The sequence below is a fragment of the Pongo pygmaeus genome, chromosome 10, assembly GCF_028885625.2.
Source record: "Pongo pygmaeus isolate AG05252 chromosome 10, NHGRI_mPonPyg2-v2.0_pri, whole genome shotgun sequence".
Taxonomy (NCBI): Eukaryota; Metazoa; Chordata; class Mammalia; order Primates; family Hominidae; genus Pongo; species Pongo pygmaeus.
The window spans coordinates 69,910,956-69,930,663 of NC_072383.2; the positions used below are offsets into that span (position 1 = coordinate 69,910,956).

The 19,708-nt window shown below is 41.9% G+C and overlaps 1 protein-coding gene across 1 annotated transcript in view; it reads left to right on the forward strand.

The window, feature by feature from the left end:
• Positions 1-19,708, forward strand: part of TPH2 (tryptophan hydroxylase 2) — a 100,446-nt gene that overhangs the window by 33,613 nt on the left and 47,125 nt on the right. Inside the window, exons 6-7 of the mRNA XM_054444089.2 lie at positions 6,093-6,289; positions 12,459-12,594. Coding sequence (XP_054300064.1) covers positions 6,093-6,289; positions 12,459-12,594 — 333 coding nt within the window. The remainder of the gene's footprint in view (positions 1-6,092; positions 6,290-12,458; positions 12,595-19,708) is intronic.

Genomic DNA, 19,708 nt, shown 5'->3' on the forward strand with positions numbered 1-19,708 from the left:
TTCTTATTTGTTTTCTGCAACCGCCAGGTAGAAATGTCAATCAAGACAGAAACACCAAAGGTGGGGAAGGAAAGAAAAGATGAGAGGGACAGTCTATTCCAGGCAGATAAACATCTCTTGAATAAGTGAGGCATCTCCTGCCCTAAGGAACATGTAATGAAATAAAATAGTAAATGAGTTCATTCTTAACTATTTCTATCAGATTCACCCATTCCTTTACCCAATTCTCTGTTATCTTCTGCTCTGTTTGCTCCTTGCCACTGAGAAAATCCGGCTGTTTTCAAAGAACACAATTGGTGTTGTGTTTCAGACAGTCTTGCCATCTTGATGTAAATACTATCAATAGCAGCCTGTCACATCTTCCTCCAATGAGTAAGTGAATTTCTTCCCCACACTGAAGTTCTTCTACAGATAACACAAGCTGAGAAACTGCATCTCATATTAGGAATTCTAGCAGCAAGGACTCCAGGAGGCAGCTAGGATATAGCATCATAATCGAGTATTTTCCAATTCCCCTAATTAAAAATATGTGTAAGAAAAATAGCTTGCTGTTGGACCGCTGGAGGAGAAGATCAAATAATAGTTAAACAAAATGAAAGCATTGTTGCTTATTCATCTGGCTGTAGAAAGAACTTCCACAATTGCAGTCTCAGTGGGGTATATGTCCCTGAATTTCTGAGTCAAAAATGTGTTTGTTAAACAACTTTGGTCTAACAAGCTCAGGACTCACACAAAATAACTATATCTATACCTGCCCTCAATTAGATTTGTCTATGCACTTTCCACTCCCTCTTCTCTGCAAGCACAAGGCTGGTTTTTCAGAATCATCTCCCTTTCTCTAGGAAGAGTGGGGTTTAACCATACAGGCAGACAGATGCCTGTCACAGCCTTCAATATTCTCAAAGAAAGTTCTTAGTCATCTCTGAGTAACATAATCCACCAGAAAATTTTCCCTGTTTTCAAGTTGACATCCCCATGGTGACCATTTTAGCTTCTTTCTAGTACTGCCGTCACTGAACACTGGTTCCCTATCAATGCTCATACAATCTTAGTTTGCCATTCTTTGACAAGAGGGCAGAATCTACAGTGAATGGAAACTACTGAAAGTCCCATTTGTTTTTCTCCAGTAAATTAAGAACCTGTGAATTATAATTTTGGTGGTTGTTGAGAATGCTGTAATTCCAACAAATGCAGGAGACTCTCTAGATATACAATTATAATATTTACATATAATTAGTCTGTTGAGGAGTATCATCTTGTAGCAACATAAAATGGTTTTATTTTTCCCACTCTTTACTTTCAACTGTATTGGGTTGAATTCTACTTTCCTACCGGGAAGCAAGTTCCTTAGCAACATCTAATTTCCTGTCATTTTCAATTATTAGTATAGTCTCGTTTGGGTATTTAAGACCTGGTCTTGTTCGTTTAAAAAATATTAATCTCAAACTTGATTCAAAATGTATCCTCCCTCTCCCGCAGTTATTTGGAGTGAATGTGTGTGGACGTGCATGTGTTTTTTGGGGAGTTCTCTGGTTCTGAGACACTTTTCCTTCCCTTCTCTAAGACCTATTTCTTCTAGAGTTGTGGGCTTTGAGGAGGGATGGAGGAGGCTGAGGCCCTTTTACATGCTTGCTGGAATGTCAGTGGTGAGTAGGTCTCAGGCCACACTCACCGTGGTTCTGACAAATCCCTTTTGATAGAGTGTTCTCTGCTGAAATGGTGTTAGGCATAGTTTTCTTGGGGGAGACCATTCCCTTACCTCCACAGCTGCAGAAATGTGCTCTGCCTCCCTTGGCCTTGTCAGTGACATATCATAGCTGGGGCAGCCCTCAGAGCTTCTTCATGACGGTGATGGGGACCACTGTGGTGTCTTCAGCCTCCTGAGAACTGAGCAGAACTGGATGGCGTGGGACTTTTCCATCTTTCTCGCAGGCACACCACACTGGGTCCCACATAAATGTCTAGATTTTGCTGGGCATTAGACTTCATGTTCACGTGAACCTCAAATTTCAGAGGACGTATGTCCAGGCTCCCCATGGTACACCATCCTCCCAGGCCTCCAGACATTCTCCCAGGGACTGTGGGTCCCCTGCTCTGCAGTGGTGGCAGCACCTGGAGGCCTGGATCCTGCTGCCTAGTAAGGGTCCAGTTGGGAAAGAAAGTGCCCTACTCCACTTCTCGCAGGTGCACTCTCAGGGAGCAGCCTGCTGTCTTGACTTTGAGAGGAGGAAAGAAACTGCCCTTTCCCTCAAACACTGACCTCCTCACAATGCTGAGCATCTCTGATTCCCTAGTAGGCTGGTGGACGAAGTCTGGGGAGAGTGTGGTACAGGTGGTACAGGAGGAGTTTGTTGGTGGTAGGGCCATTTGTGCTGCCTCTCACCAAGCCCTGTAAGGAGATGGTTGGCTTCAGCTGCTGGGGAATTTCTCTAGAATGTGGAGTCCTTACATAACTTTAGTTTTGGACCAGAGCAGAGCTGTAGGATGCTGGAATATGACTTCTGTTATATATATACATTACAACATGCGCCCATAGAAAGATGCATAACGGGCCGGACGCGGTGGCTCACGCCTGTAATCCCAGCACTTTGGGAGGCCGAGGCGGGCGGATCACGAGGTCAGGAGATCGAGATCATCTTGGCTAACACGGTGAAACCCCATCTCTACTAAAAATACAAAAAATTAGCCGGGCGTGGTGGCGGGTGCCTGTAGTCCCAGCTACTCCAGAGGCTGAGGCAGGAGAATGGCGTGAACCCGGGAGGCGGAGCTTGCAGTGAGCCGAGATTGTGCCACTGCACTCCAGCCTGGGCGACAGGGCAAGATGCCATCTCAAAAAAGAAAGAAAGATACATAATGATATACAAGGATATATCGAAGGCCTTGAAAAGACCAGGGCACCCCTCTGGCTCCCTTCTCATACACGATTTACAAAAAACCCACTAACCCATAACAAATTCAAAGAAATACAACACATTCTGATTTTCCCCATGACTATGATTTTTTTCCCAAATGTCAAATTTCAAAGTCCTAAAAAAATGTCAGTGCCCTGCATTCCTGGTGCCCCGCATTCCTGGTGCCCCAAACACATGTTTATTTTGTTGAGGAGCCAGGTAAAACCTCACAGTCTTACTGAGAAAGTTAAATGAGTGAATAAAGATGAAAGTACTCTTTGTGATCTACAAATATATCCTAGTATCATGATGATATATAATTGTATATGAGATTTTCTACATATGAATACACATACCTATAAACCTTATTTTAGTTTGGTACGTGAAAAATAAGTTGGGATGTGAAAAATCAATTTTACTCCATCAGTCTGGAGTACAATTTTTCATTTAATTTGTGTATACTAACCCATTAAGATTACAGCCAGTCTTCAGCTAGACTGACTAGGTTTTAAGCCTGAATCCATGATTTTAGACAAGCAGCTTAATTTCTCTGAGCCTCACTTTCCTCATCCATAAGATGGAGATAATAACAGTATCTACCTCATGGAATTGTGCGAATCAAATGGGTCAATTCATATAAAAACACTTAACCTTAAACATATGCCTGGCACATAGTAAGCTCTCAAATATCAGCTGTTACTGTATGCTTGTATTAACTACATAGAAAAATGGAAAATTTCTTATTTTTTCTGTATTTTGGATATTTTCAACAGAAATGAAGTAGATAAAACTAGTATTTACTTTGCGATCAAATTGATTTTTAAATATTTACCTTAAAGAGTTACCTGGGGTGTGGGGTTAGAGTGGTATGATAAATCTGTTGATATGACCGGAGGCCGACTTACTTGGGTTTAGGGTAGCAGCAGTACATTGCACCGGTTTTTAACTCAAAGAGCAGGACAAGTTATCCAGGAGAGACAAACAGAACAGTTAACATACACGACCACTCATATTCCCAAGACTGCGAGGCTGGAAGTTCATTATTAAGTAACAGACCTGTATAACTCTTTCTTCCTATCCTAATTTACACTTCATCTCATTCTACCCCTTGAATATTCAGCTCCCCTCTGAAATGCTGCATGTTTGCAGATTGATGTTGAAGGGAAAATTTGACCTAACGATTCTTCTCAAGTGGCTTCTCAATATTTCCTTTATTGTCTCAGCCTCATTGCTTTCCTACCTTCTGATCATGCACAGCTCTTATTAGCTTTACTGGCTTACCCAACTCAAACAGATTTAGTTGAATTTTCTGGAACCAGAGGCAGACCATTTATATACTTATTTCCTTACATCTTTTCTATTTTTGTCTTTTCATTTCAAGCTTTCATTCTAAATTCATCACAGGTGCAAGGTCTTAGAAGCCTTGATCTTCCCAGCAAATATTTGCCAGGTTGTAATTTTTTATTTGTTATCAACAGCTAAATTTAAACAAGGCTAATCTTGTTCTAATTTGGTTTGTGGAAGACCTAGTCTTGGTATTTAGAGAAAGCAAATGTGAATTTCTGTTTTTTTCTTCAGTATGTGTTATTCCCTCATCCCTCATGTACTGCAATTAATTTTTTTTAAACAAAAATAATTTGGGGGCAGGAGAAAGTCCGTTTGGTCCTGAACTTTAAACAGAAAGTATTTTGCCAAGAACAATGAAATATGTAGAGAGTTGGGGAGGAGGAAGGCAGCTAGGGGATCTGTTTGATAGCCTATTCTTGTTATAGTCCTCTATCTCATTTTTCTCTCCCTCAGGGGTGCTCCCGAATGATCCTAGCTCATTGAAGATGCCCCTGTCACTGCAGCAACCCTGAGTGACAGTTGCTGTCTATGCATGGGTTCCTGTAGTGACCACCTGCTATAGGCTGGATTTGTAGATTGCAGGGGCACAACTCCTAGTTTTACGTGTATATGTTTGGACTTCCATATGTTGTACGTGTATATTTGCTAATTGCAGAGGCAGAATTTCTGACGCATGGCCAGGGTGGGAAGTGAGGGCGTGCTGCAGGTGGCTGTTGAGTATGTCATGAGAGGTTTTCTCAAATCCTAACTGAGTTTCAGAATAGGTATCTTAATCAGAGGCTAAATTCAGATTCGAGTCCCTCAAGCAATAGCTTACAAAAGCACATGATTGTATTCTCCCCCTTCTGCCCATCCCTGGTTGCATCACGAGGTATGTTCCTTGCCTGTGGCTGCTGGCTGCTATTATATTAGAGCACCAGTTTCTCCTGACTTACTTTTTGTCGGAACCTGCAGGTCTTTACCTGGCCAAAAAGTCTCAGCTCAAGGTGTGCCTCCTCCAGGAAGCTCTCTCTGACCACTTCAGTCCAGCATGGTGTCTCAATATTTTAAACCAGTCACTAGCACACTACTGTTTATGGGCCAAATAAAGACAAGTTTTATTAAAATACACCTACATCCATTTGTTATTGTGCATGGTTGCTTTTGAGATATAGTGGCAGAATTGAACAGTTGTGACAGAGACCATATGACCTACAAGCCTAAAATATTTACTTTTTGGCTCTTTACAGAAAAAGTTTGCTGACCTCATCCGAAATTGAGGGGCTTAATGTGTGTATCTTTCAGCATGACCTGCAATGAATGCTCCTTATTTTTTGGTTTGCAAAACTTTCACTTTTAAATTCAGCATAGTCTTTCAGTATCTCCCAGACATTTTGGACATTGAACAAATAATCTCAAAATTACACTTCAAGATTGGGGTGAGTCTGGGCAAGGGACAAAAAGAACCCATAAAGCATTTTTATTTTTAAGAGACAAAACACTTATTTATTACTGTTTTTAGGTGTTTGCAGAAAATGCTGTCAGAGAATAGTTTTGTACCTAAACCAGTTCCTTCCAACTCGGAACTATTACTTGTTACTGACCTCAGTTTAAGAATATAAATCTTATCACATTTCTCTAAGGATGTGTGAAGATATAACTGAATTAAAAAATAATTTATATGGAAATTCAAATACACATGCACAACATTAGAAGGTTAGCATTTGCTTTAAAAAATAATACTTAATGGGATCCTTTCAGACACTCATGTGCTCCACTTTGCCAGGGTCTGATTGCGATAGGTATTGAGGTGAGAAAACACTTAACTCAGTGATTCAAAGCTAGATTCATTTGGTTTTCTTCTCTCCTGCCTAGTGGTCAGCCCATTCCCAGGGTGGAGTATACTGAAGAAGAAACTAAAACTTGGGGTGTTGTATTCCGGGAGCTCTCCAAACTCTATCCCACTCATGCTTGCCGAGAGTATTTGAAAAACTTCCCTCTGCTGACTAAATACTGTGGCTACAGAGAGGACAATGTGCCTCAACTCGAAGATGTCTCCATGTTTCTGAAAGGTAAGATTTCGCACAGGCTGTCTCTTATTAGTCAATATCCTCAATTGCCTTCCAAGGATACAGGTTGCAGCAATGGCTCTTTTTCCAAAAAAGGAAAAATAGTGATTTAAAAAATTGTTGGCTTTGAGCCAACAATTACCTGTGGCCACCTGTGGGAAGCAGAGCAGGGACTCAGCTGTTTTTGCAGCTCAGGGGCTTGCTGAGGCCTCTTTGTGGCTGGCTGTTGTAAATGGTAAGGCCCAAAGATTGTTTGCAAGTTCAGCTCTGAGCTTTTTCTGATCCAGGAGCTGCTATGCTGGGCTACATGAGTATGAAATGACCTCCAAAAGTGCCTTTTTATTTGCTTTGTTAAAAATTATGAACTGAATGATGATATTTTATGGATAATGTTGAATATTAGTGACTCTCCTCTAAGAGAAATCAGGCAACTGTTGGAGGCGTTTGGACCAGAGGAACTCCATCTTGAATAGGGGCTGGGTAAAATAAGGCTGAGACCTATTAGGCTGCATTCCCAGGAGGTACGGCATTCTAAGTCACAGGATGAGATAGGAGGTCGCACAAGATACAGGTCATAAAGACCTTGCTGATAAAACAGGTTGCAGTCAAGAAGCCAGCCCAAACCCACCAAAACCAAGATGACGATGAGAGTGACCTCTGGTCATTCTCACTACTCATTATACACTAATCATAAGGCATTGGCATGCTGAAAGACACTCCCACCAGTGCCGTGACAGTTTACAGATGCCATGGCAATGTTGGGAAATTACCCTATATAGCCTAAAAAGGGGAGGAACCGTCAGTTCTGGGAATTGCCCACCCCTTTCCCAGAAAACTCATGAGTAATCCACTCCTTGTTTAGCATATAATCAAGAAATAACCATAAAAATGGGCAACCAGTGATCCATTCCACAGCTCTGCCTATGGAGTAGTCATTCTTTTATTCCTTTACTTTCTTAATAAACTTGCTCTCACTTCATGGACTCACTTTGAATTCTTTGCGTGAGATCCAAGAATCCTCACTTGGGGTCTGGAATGGGACAACTTTCTGGTCACACAACTAGTCAATCAATCAATCAACTAATTGATCAATACTTAACATTGTAATTTGTGTGTCACGGATTGTACTTGTTGCTGATGTTACACTAGTGAACCCGATGAATCATACAGTGACATCATTTCACACTCTCTGTGGGTCCCTTCACTGACAACATCCCCTTGGAACAAATAGCTGGGAAATAGGCTTGTGAGGGGTTGGGGGAAGAGGCAAAGTTTCATGGTGGTCCCGCTTCCTCTTCTGTTTTTCCTTGTGCGTAAGTCCTTGGATTCTCTGCCCTTTTCTCTCTCTTCTTTCAAGTGCAATAGTTCCAAAAGCAAAAACTTCATTGCCTGCTCTCTTTCCCAGAACTTGCTTTCTTGCTTGTCTCCCCAGTTTCTATCAGTACTGTTTTTTCTAAACTCATCAGGCTTGCCTCTAAGGACTCCTCTGAATTCCTACCCACTTTATCCCCCAATCCCATACTCAGCCCTTCTTTGTGTTAGTGTCCAATTATAGCTGTAACACATTACCACAAACTTTGTGACTTAAAACAACACGAGTTATCTCACAGTTCTGGAGCTCAGAAGTCTAAAATCAGGGTGTTGACAGGGCTCATTCCTTCTGGTGGCTTCTGTGCCCTGGCCTTTCCCAGCTTCTAGAGTCCCCCTGCATTCTTTGGCTCGTGGACTCTTCTTTGCATCACTCCAACCTCTTGCTTCCATTGTCACATCTCCTTCTCTGATGCTGACCCTTCTGCCTCCCTCTTATAAGGACTCTTATGATTATATTGGCCCCACCCAAATAGTCTAGGAGAGTCTCTCCATCTCAGGATCCTTAAGTTAATAACATCTGCAAAGTCTCTTTTGCCATGTAAGTTCACATACTCACAGATTCAGGGGATTAAGACGTAGGCATCCTTGGGGGGCCATTATTTAGCCTACCACAGTCTCTGCCTGTTGCCACTTATGGCTTCATGACATGTGGTAAATCTGTCCTTTTCTTTCCGTTCTACTGCTATCATCCAAATTGAGATCCTCATCATTTTATAACCTTGATGCCTATATTTTCTTCCCTTAACTCTCCTGCCCACTGCCGATAAATGTTACTTTCTAAAACATTACTTTTTTTTCTGACATCTCTGCTCAGAAACTATCATTGGCTCCCTCTTGTTTTCACTAGGACTGGCAAACTTTTTTTGTAAAAGGCCAGATGGTAAATATTTTAGGCTTTTTGGGCCAAGAGGCAAAATCAAGGCTATTATATAGGTACTTTTATAGCCAGTTAAATGTGTCTATTAAAAAATATAAAAACTGACTAGGCGTGGTGGCTCACACCTCAGCACTTTGGGAGGCCAAGGCAGGCGGATCACTTGAGGTCAAGAGTTCAAGACCAGCCTGGCCAACATGGCAAAACCCTGTCTCTACTGAAAATACAAAAATTAGCTGGGCGTGGTGGTGGGTGCCTGCAGTCCCAGCTACTTGTGGGGCTGAGGCACGAGAATCACTTGAACTTGGGAGGCAGAAGATGTAGTGAGCTGAGATCACGCCACTGCACTCCAGCCTGGGTGACAGAGTGAGACTCTGTCTCAAAACAAACAAATGAACAAACAAACAAACAAACAAAACTATTCTCACTTTTGGGGTGTACAAAAACAGGCAGTGGACTGGATTTGGCCTGTAGGTGATAGTTTGCTGATCTCTGTTTTACACACTCAAGTCTGAACAGCTCAGCCTCAATCTGAGGCCTTGACCCAGGTTTCCAAGTTAGTTTCCTGCTGCAACTGCCCTGTACAAACCCTCTGCCCTTGCTGTGGGCTCTCTTTACCTTTGCTTAAACTCTGTTCCTTACTAGAAAATTTCATCTCTTCTCCACCTACTCAAATTCTACCTATTCTTCAGGACTCAGAGCAAGTCCTGCCTCCTTCGTGAATCTTGATCATAGCAGCCACCATGATCTCGCCAACTCTGATTTCATTCTATGTTATGTGTGAACATCATCTACTATATTTGTTACTGAGGAAAAGAGATTGAGAACTACCGATCAATATCACTTAATTAGCACCTAATTACCTCATGCCTTATGTTGTTAACTAGACTGTATTCTCCTGTCATCTTCTTTGTGTCCCACAGAGCTATATGCATATTACCTCTTTACCAAGAGCTCCTTATATCGAGATGGCTTTTTACTGCATTGTTCCCCAAACCCCAATAGTTAGAATATCACCTCATAAATATTGCCGTATTTGCCCCCTAAATTAATATTCTTATGAGAGGCAGTATGGTATAGTGGCTTGGACCGTAGACCCTGGATGTAGAATGTCAGGGCTTGAGTCCCCACTCTGCCCCTTCCTAGCTATATGACCTTAGGAGAGTCACCTTAACCTTTCTGTGTCTCTGTTTCCTCCTCTGTCAATGGAGATAGTAATTTTATCTACCTCACAAGGTGGTTGAGAGGAGAAATTAATTGATATACCTTAAAAGGCCTAATGTGCCTAACACACATTAAGCATAGCAGAGTCTTAGCTATTTCTTTCATTATTGTTTTCCACAACCCTTGGTGAACTGGCTATATCGCCTACTTTGTATCGCGCACTGGCATTTAATTTATTTAAAACAGAAACTTTTAAAGCATTGGTATCTACAGATTCAAAGTTCTTGATGTCATGGTTTTATATTTTTTCTAATTCACCTAAAAATAAAATACATAACTGTTAAAAAAAGTGTTCCTCTGTGTACTGTTACATATGTCCCACATGTGGGATATACTGGCTTAATTGATGTAATGTGGAAAAAGAAGAAAATACACTTATCTTTTTGATATTCACTGGGGAATAATCCAAAGTGAAGGCTTTTGGAATGAACATAGTGCTGTTCGAATTATGGGTCTGAGGAGGCCTGAGAACAGGTTATTTCCAGCAGGTACCAGAAACCCCAGGATGGGCCTATTTTATAAGCTTAGTTGGTTCTTGCCTCTTAAGATCATTTTCAACCATTGTGTGGTACTCTCCTAATGAGTTAAAGGAATAGCCTTCCAGGACATTATGCTAAATGAAATAAGCCAGACACAGAAAGAAAAATACTGCATTATCTCATATGTGGAATTTGGAAAAGTTAAATACACAGAAGCAAAGAATAGACCAGTGGTTACAAGGGGCAGGAGGTGGAGTAAGTGGGGAGATATTGGTCAAAGAGTACAAACTTGCAGTTAGATAGGATGAATAAGTCTAGAGATCTTTTTTTAATAGTTATTATTTTTTAGATAGAGTCTTGCTGTGTTGCCTAAGCTGGGGTGCAGTGGCGTAAGCTCGGCTCACTGCAACCTCCACCTCCTAGGCTCAAGCAATTCCTGTGCCTCACCTGTGTTCCCCGAGTAGCTGGGACTACAGGTGTGTGCTGCCTATGCCAGCTAATTTTTTTATTTTTAGTAGATACAAAGTTTTGCCATGTTGCCCAGGTTGGTCTCGAACTCCTGGCTTCAAACCATCCACCCACCTTGGCCTCCTAAAGTACTGGGATTACAGGTATGAGCCACAGTGCCCGGTAATCTAGAGATTTAATGAACAGCATGAGGACTGTGTTAATAATATCATATTATATAAGGGAAATTTGTTACTAAATTTTATGTGCTCTTACTACACACACACACACACACACACACAGACACACACACACGCATGTGCACATATAACTATATGAGAAGAAAGATATATTAATGAACTTGAATGTAGTAATCATTTCACTATTACAGTAAATCCTCACTTAACGTCATCAATAGGTTCTTGAAAACTGTGGCTTAAAGTGAAACGATGTATAACAAAACCAATTTTTCCCCTCATCAACATTATGACAATACAATGTTGAAGGAAATGATGTTATTCTGGGCACTGCTTTATGTCATTCACTTAAAATCGCATTTTTCAAGAACCTATCGACGATGTTGAGGACTTACTGTATGTGTGTATCAAAACATAAAGTTATATACCTTAAACATATACAATTTATATTAAAAATAGAACTGCTCTTGTGAGAAGAGCATAAAGCAGCCATTTAAAAATAGTCATGTGCTACATATAGACTGTTCGGTCAACAATGGACCTCATGCATAGTGGTGATCTTATGAGATTATAATACTGTATTTTCACTGTACCTTTTCTATGTTTAGATATGTTTAGAGACACAAATACTTACTAATGTGTTACAATTGCCTACAGTATTCAGTATAGTAATGTGTTGTACAGATTTGTAGCCTAGGAGTAGGCTGTACCATCTAAGTTTGTGTAAGTACACTCTATGAGATTTACAAAATGAAATCACCTAATAATGCATTTCCTAGAATGTATCCCCGTTGTTAAGCAATGTACGACTCTATACAACATTTTAATAAAACGCATATTTGAAAAAAAAAAAAAAAGAATAGCCCTTCTGCTGCAAGTTTTCTGGGCCTTCCTGAGAAGAAAACATTATGTAGCCCTTAGACTGAGAACACTGATGACTCACAACCTAATTGAATTTGTGGTATAGGGCAGGTTTATAGACTTTATTGCATTCTTACTTTGTTTCCTCTTACCATAAACCAATAGAGCACGTAGGGCTTTGGTGTACCTCTTCAAATTGTGATAATTGATATAACATCACAGAAAACAATATAGAGTGAAGAAGTTAGCGGGTATTGGCAATAGAAAGCCTCAGTGTGAACTGATTTGAAGATGCTAGTGAAGGGGGTGCTTAGCTGTGTGTCACTGAACACATGCACACAGAAGAGAACCCTAGGTATGTCTCTTAGAAAGATACCAGGTAATGTGTTGTAAGCATCACTTTCGACTGTAATCAATTTATCTGAGATTTCTTATCCTAATTGGGCTTCTGAATTTAAATCTCTAAATACTTTTTTCACCCTTCTTTTCGTTTTCTTGAATGTCTTGTTCTCCTGGAAACCGTCATTTGAGAGTGATTTTAGTCATCAGAAGCACCAAACATGATAGCTGTTAACAGTGTATGTCACTCAGTTGTCAAGAGGTTTATGACCTTGATTACTTTGTTTCTGGATCTTCCTTATAAATAGTAGAAGCTCCTGCTTGGGCCCTCAAGTCTTGCTGGGTTAATATTTAGTTGGCTCTTTCTGTTGCCTTTTTAGAAAGGTCTGGCTTCACGGTGAGGCCAGTGGCTGGATACCTGAGCCCACGAGACTTTCTGGCAGGACTGGCCTACAGAGTGTTCCACTGTACCCAGTACATCCGGCATGGCTCAGATCCCCTCTACACCCCGGAACCGTGAGTACCTACATTAAAGCCCAGGCTGGACAGAGACCACCACACCATAAAGTGGTCAATGATCACTTTACTTGAAAATGACTTAGGCCCTGTTTTACCTCCAAACTAATTTCTTTGAGCTAGTGAGAGTCACATCACTCACCTAAAGAGAAAAGGGCTCACTGAAGGATCAGACTGCTCAGCTGTGTCCATGGGGGCCCCTGATATTCCAGCTCTGGCCCGATGCTCTAGCTTTATCCTAACACTGAGCCATCTGCTTGGCCAGATCTCCATTTCTGATGAGGAAGAGAAGGCACAGAAGTGTAAAGTAGACGCTGACACATGGTCAGAACATGTGAGGCTCTCTCATTAGGAGGCCTCTTTCACGTGAAGGAGGTTCATGTACACACACCATAGCAACTCATTACTAATCCCCTCTCATCTCTTTCATCACCTCCAAACTCAGAACTCTGTGCTTTGCTCTCCCTGCCATTTTAGTTTCTTGAACACTTCTCTAGTCCTGCCCGTCACCTCCAGATATAGGTGAGGTTTGTGATTCTTCTCTGGTTCTGTCGGTTTTCCTTTGGGGCTTTTATCCATTCTCTCCTGGACAATGGGTATGCTAGGAGTGGGGAGAGAAGCTAAGAGGTGGTGCTATACTGCTCTGACATGGGTAGGAAGCAGGAGTAAGCTGGGAACATCCACATGTTAATCATTTGGCCTAATCACACGTGGGATTGTACAGTCGCCAAGTGTGAAATGCCCTGTGTCATATTTCTTTGAGTGCTTTAAAATATGTAACAAGCATTTACTGGGAGACAACTACATGCTTGGATTGTCTGGGAATGAGATAGCATTCCTGCCCTTCCAGGTGAATGGTGAAGACAATGGTTAGCATACAGACAGATGGACAGACAGGGAATATGGTGTCAGGTGTAAGTGCTTCCATGAAGTGCTAATAAGTGCTGTGAAGACAAATAGAGCATGGGGAGGAGATGGAGAGTCCTGGGTGCTGTTTTTTTGGATTGGGTCAGGACAGCTTCTTGGTAAACAACATCTGAGCAGAGACTTGAATGTGTATATGATGGGGTGGAGAATTTCAGGCTGAGAGAACAGCAAAAACAAGACCCTGAGGCTGGGAGCTCTGGGGTTCTTTTGCCTTCCTGGGCTGCCTTAAAATGAGTGCCCTGCTTTAATCTTACCCCACTGTTCTTCAGGCCACTCAGGGTATCGCTTTGCTTATGATGCTGCTTTACTTGAATGCACTCGTGGTTAATGGGTTGCCATGGTCTTCACTGGGGAGCAGAGAAGCTTTTGAGGTTCAAGCAGTTAAGTAGCTGATGGTAGTAGAAGTGAGCAAGGGTAAGTCAAGTCCCTGAAGCACCCCTCCTTTTCCTAGGCTGGCATAAGGCTAACAGTCCAGGTAGGTCCCTGTCAGGTCACCACATTTTTTTTAAGCTTTTTTCAGCTTCCCTGAAAGTGTTTTCAGGGTAAACAAAGGTTACTTATAGGACCCCAGACATTTGGAAAAGCAATGCTTCTTTCAGTGGAGTGAGTGCTCAAAGAAGCACTGTCAGAGTTAGAAAGGCAATCTCTAAATCTAGCCCAGAGGGTTTACAAATGGCCCTGTTTACAAATAGAAGGCACTTTGTTAGTTCCCTTTGAATAACTGGCCCTCCTGAGACCTGTGATAGCGTGCCAATAGGTATGCAGAGAGAGAGAGAGGCAAAGAAATGAGATTTTAGCCACAGAGGATAATGTGTTACATTTTTACCAAAGTACTTTCGGCCAATTCATTCAGCAAACATTTATGTGCAATGCTAGCAGGGCAGTGCAGTGGATTCAGAGATAAATAAAATATAGTAGCTTTTTTTATTTTTTATTTTAAAGCAGCTCACATTCTGGCAACGGAGATAGAAACGTAAATAATTAGGAAATAGTGTGGTTAGGGTTATAATTAGTGTGTGTACAAAGTGCTGGAGAGCACAGAGGAAGGCACAGTCCTGAAAGGCTTTTTGAGAACGTATAACTTGTGTGGGGTTCTGGAAGGATGAGCAGAAATTTCATTTTTGTATAAGGCTGGACAGGGAGGGAAGGGGAGGCTTTGCAAGTCATGGGAAACAGCAAGTGCAAAGTTGTGGAGACATGCAAGAGGCATACATGTGCAAGGCTTGTTAGACCAGAATAGCCAGGGTACAGTTTATGTATTAGGGATGAAATGTATCTTCAGGCCATATTATGAATGACCATTTGTCAAACTAGGACATTTGGACTTAATTCTGTAGGCAACAGGAAGCTATCCAAGGTTCTTAGGCATAGTCAGGTAAGTGTATTGGAGAAAAATGACCGGGGGTGAGGGCTGGGGAATTGTTGAGAATGAACAACACGGAAAACCAGCTGGGGAGCTCACATTCTGTGAAGGAATATAGTTCATATGGTGTGGAGCTAGATGAGGTCAGAGGTACAGTACAAGAGGGCACCTGTTTAATGCCCTCTTAACACCATACAGATGGAAGTAACAATATCCAGTGACTACAATAGGGGTGAGATGAGAGGAGGGCCCCTAAGGTAGGGCTAAGGTTTTTGTTTGGGAAGCTGAGTGGAAAGTCATTTCTAATAATGACTGAGAATATTGGAGGAGGATCAAACTTCGAGGGAAGAGAAAAGGAAAGAGGGAGGGAAGAGGAGGACTTGGGTTTGGGGTATGGTGTCTGTGAGGTGCCCATGGCTGGAACCTCCAGATGGAGAAGTTTCTGGTAGTTACAAATAAAGATTATAAACTCTTTATAATTAAACTATTGTGAATGTAAAGCACCCACAATAGATTTGAGTAGTTATTTTTCTTCCAAGTCTCCTATGACTACACAGATAAGAGGAGACTAAGTCAGAGGATGGAAACTTGGGATTCACTCACTTGGGGTTGTTTTTACAAGCCCTTTATTTTTTGTGGGTTTCATATCATTCGTATTTTTTTTTTTTTTTTTTTTTTAGACAGAGTCTCACTCTGTCAGGTGTAGTGGTGCAATCTCAGCTCACAGCAACCTCTGCCTCCTGGATTCAAACAATTCTCCTGCCTCAGCCTCCTCAGTAGCTGGGATTACAGGCGTGCGCCACCATACCCAGCTAATTTTTTGTGTTTTTAGTAGAGACGGGGTTTTGCTATGTTGGCCAGGCTGGTCTTGAACTCCTGACCTCAGGTGATCCACCTGCCTCGACCTCCTAAAGTGCTGGGATTACAGGCCATTCATTTGGCTTTTAAAATTATTACTTTATAAATAGGTAATACATATGCATAATTCAGAATTTAAAGTGCACTAAAAGGTATATACTGTGAACAGTGAGTTTCTTTCCATCCTCTGTCCCCTTGATACCCAGTGCATCCTCTCCAGAGGCAACCACTGCTACTAGTTTCCATTTCATCCTTCCAGAAATATACTATGCAGACAAAATTCTCTGTAAAGATCTTTTTAATCCTTGTATATTGCAAAGTCCTAAGTCCCTTCTCAGCCACATAGTTTGAATCTATGGGTACTATACTGGGAGGGCTGTTTCCTGCCCAAGCACTTTCACAGGCATTCTCTTTGTAATGAAATCCCATTTCCTCAATTGAAAATTGAGGGCAGATTCTCAACTAGAGGGCAGATTCTCCAATTTATGAAGTTCAACTTGGCTACTGTGTTTGCTGCTTGTACTGTGCTTCCAAATAACTGCTTTCAATTGCTGAACTGTTGTAGTGGAGGCTGCGCTAATGAGACAAAGGTGAGCCCTGAAGACCCCGGTAGAAATGAGCACGAAGCAACAAAAAAGACATTATTTGAAAAGAGAATTTTATTTTCCCTTTCAGTCTGGTAGAATGTATTTTGCCATCACAGCTTTCAACACACATTGGATTTTAAACATATCTTCGACTTCTTTTTACATTTTACAATTTTAAAGACTCTGGCTTCTCTAAACCTGGTACACTAGAAACCAAACCTCGCCTTTACACAATATATTCCTGTAACAAATCTGCACATGGACTCCCTGAATCTATAAAAAGAAAAAAAAAAGTGATGGCAGATTAGACTGGTTTCCTGGGGGAAAGTTTTCTGGCCTGGAAAACAATTAAGAACCCCTGGAAAATTAGTGACTTCTGGTTTTCCTGGTGGGAGGAGTTGCTTTTCTATGCATTAATGCCTGGTTTGAAAGGTCACTGATCTGCTAGAAGAGGAAATGGACTCTTGCTTTTTCTATCTTTGAGCAGTGTCTGAGGCAATGAATCTGCATTTCAGTATTGCCTGGCTCTATGCTTTGATCAGTTGTGATTGCAATGTTCTCACTAATCGGGTAATGAAGTTTGCAAATGATTTCCTTTAAAAAAAATCAATTGGGCCAAATTCAAAGTTATTCCAATAATACCTTCCCTCTCACTCACTGGAATGAGAGGGAAAGATGCAGAGTTCCAAGTTATGTAGGCATGTGAGCATCGCCTGGCATGTGTACAGTGGCAGAACAAAATCTTGAGAAGTTCTAAATCTCCCTGATCTCATTTTTGTCTCTCTGGGAAGTCCATTGTGTGCTCTCTTATGCTATGCCCTCCGTCCACCTCATCTTTTAGAACAGAGTTGCTTGCAGATCCTAGGCAGAGAGGGTGTAGTATATGAGGCAAGCAGTCCTCCTTCAACCCTGGGTCCTGTGGATCAGGAATGGAGAGTCAGCAGAGACAGAAAGAGAGAGAGAGAGACAGACAGACAGAGAGAGAGAGAGAGACAGAGAGAGAGAGAAAGAGAGACAGCACAAACCCTGGCAACTAGCAGTGTGTGGGCCCCTTAAGGTTCGTGGTCAGATGTCTCAGTGGTCTGTTTAAAAGGCAAAGTGAGGGCCCAGTCTGCTAAGTAGGAACGATAACTCACAGTTCTTATCACTGGCCGCTAGCTTGGGCCATATGGGTGTGGTGTTCTATTTCTAATGCCAAGGCAGCACCCTTTGCTGTGTTGTTCCCATTCCACACATCTCTTCTTTTCTGCCGGCGTCACTTTTCAAATCAAAGAGCAAACTTTCAGCATTGAGGAATAATTCAGGGCACCAGTGACTAATATTGCAACTTATATTGCCATAATACAATGAAATACATTTGTGTTAAGGAACACCTTTTTGTTGCAGTTGACCAGTTTAGTGGCAATTAATGTTATTTTAAAATATAACTGTTTAAAGGCTTTGCAGTCAGGTGATTTTTCTTATAATTGCCGCTATTTAATTTTATAAGAAAAATAAACGTGAATTATTTCTGACACATTTTTCATCCGTTTCTAAGTAAAGTAAATGAATTTTTTGCTTATTAGGAAAGCTTGGTTGCTCCTCTCTTGATTGAACAGATGTCGCTCACTAGGTCCATAAGGAGAGGAAAAATATGAATTTTTTCTCTCCCAACTTTTCCTCCTCGTTCCCACTCCAGAGGTTCTGGGACTTGGGCCCTGGCTGTTGTTGGTGTTTTTAATATCAGGCCTTGCTGAAGTCGTCCCAGCATGGTCTTCCTGCAGAGCTGGGAGGATAAACCAGAGCTTTACGGAGTTTAGCCTGCATGCCCACGAGCTGTGTTTAGCTTAAACTTGTTCTTCCCTATGGGACATGCAAGCTTGGTGCCAAGCCTCCTGCTCATCCACCTGGCTTCCTCCATAGCACTGTTAACATTCTTGCTGCTCAGGATTTCAGTGCAGCATTATTACCGGTGATTCTTGGAAAATGGCATATTCCCAGAAAGCCGGTCATCTGGCCTACCTTTCCTGCTTTGTAACTGGTGCACATACCCTCAGTTTGGTAGCCATGCTCTCCCTTAGGAGAAGTCTGGTTTGGGCTATACCGAGGGCCAGTTAAGATGTTAGAGGTCCTAAGACCTGAAAATACTTTAATTCCTTCCATCCTTCAGCATAGATAATGTTGACAGCAACCACAACAGCAGTGGTAAAAATACTTTTACTATGAATAGCAAACATGTCTACTATATATCAACTGGACACAGGTTTACTGTTAGTAGCACCAGACACTATTTTAAGTGTTATGTATGGACGAACTCACCTAATACTACAACACTTTGAGTTGTTATATTATTATTCTGAGTTTATAGATGAGGAAATGAGACACAGAAAGGTTAAGTACATTGCCCATGGTAACACAGCTGGTAAGTACGTGAGTCAGGGTTTGAACTTCAGGAGTAATGCCAGCACCTGTGGGCTTAGCCACTATTTTGTTAATCAGTAACACTAAACAAAAATACCCAAAACTTATTTGTATGCTGAAGCTGAATAGCATTTTTGTTGTTGTTGTTGTTGTTTTCCAATGGCACATTTTGTAGAAGGGATTTGAAAAGGCTACTTTCTTTTTTTTTTTTTTTTTTGAGACGGAGTCCCACTCTGTTGCCCGGGCTGGAGTGCAGTAGTGCGATCTCAGCTCACTGTAACCTCCGTCTCCTGGGTTCAAGCGATTCTCCCGCCTCAGCCTCCTGAGTAGCTGGGATTACAGGGGCCTGCCACTTCGCCTGGCTAATTTTTGTATTTTTCGATAGACGAGGTTTTATCATGTTGGTCAGGCTGGTCTCGAACTCCTGTCCTCGTGATCTGCCCACCTCGGCCTCCCAAAGTGCTGGGATTACAGGCGTGAGCCACTGTACCTGGCCTTGAAAGGGATACTTCCTTACTTTTATTTGGTGACCCTGATTTGCCAGAACCCTAAAGACTGTTTATGGCTATTATATAGTTTAGTGCTGTGCTGCCCCAACCAGTTCTTGGCCCAACTTCCAGGCTCCTTAGAGGCCCGCCCTCCCCTTTGATCTTCACAAGGTCACAGTTGGTCTGCCCCATTTATCAAGAGGAGGAGGCATCTGCTATCTCACTGGGAAAAAGAAGGGGACAGCACCTCTCTACAGTATTGAGCATAGCTTATATGCTAGGCTTTTCTAAGCACTGAAGACCGAAATATGAACATGGCCTAACCTCTGTCCTGGAGAAACTTACTCCTTCTTAAGTGATAAAGTACCTTCTCAAAGGGCAGTAATGCAGATAGGAGACTGCTGTGTCCTCAGGCAGAAGGACCTAAGGACTGCTTGCCCAGAAATGTAGGCCCCACTCTCAGCTCCCAGTGTGACTGTTGCCAAGCCATT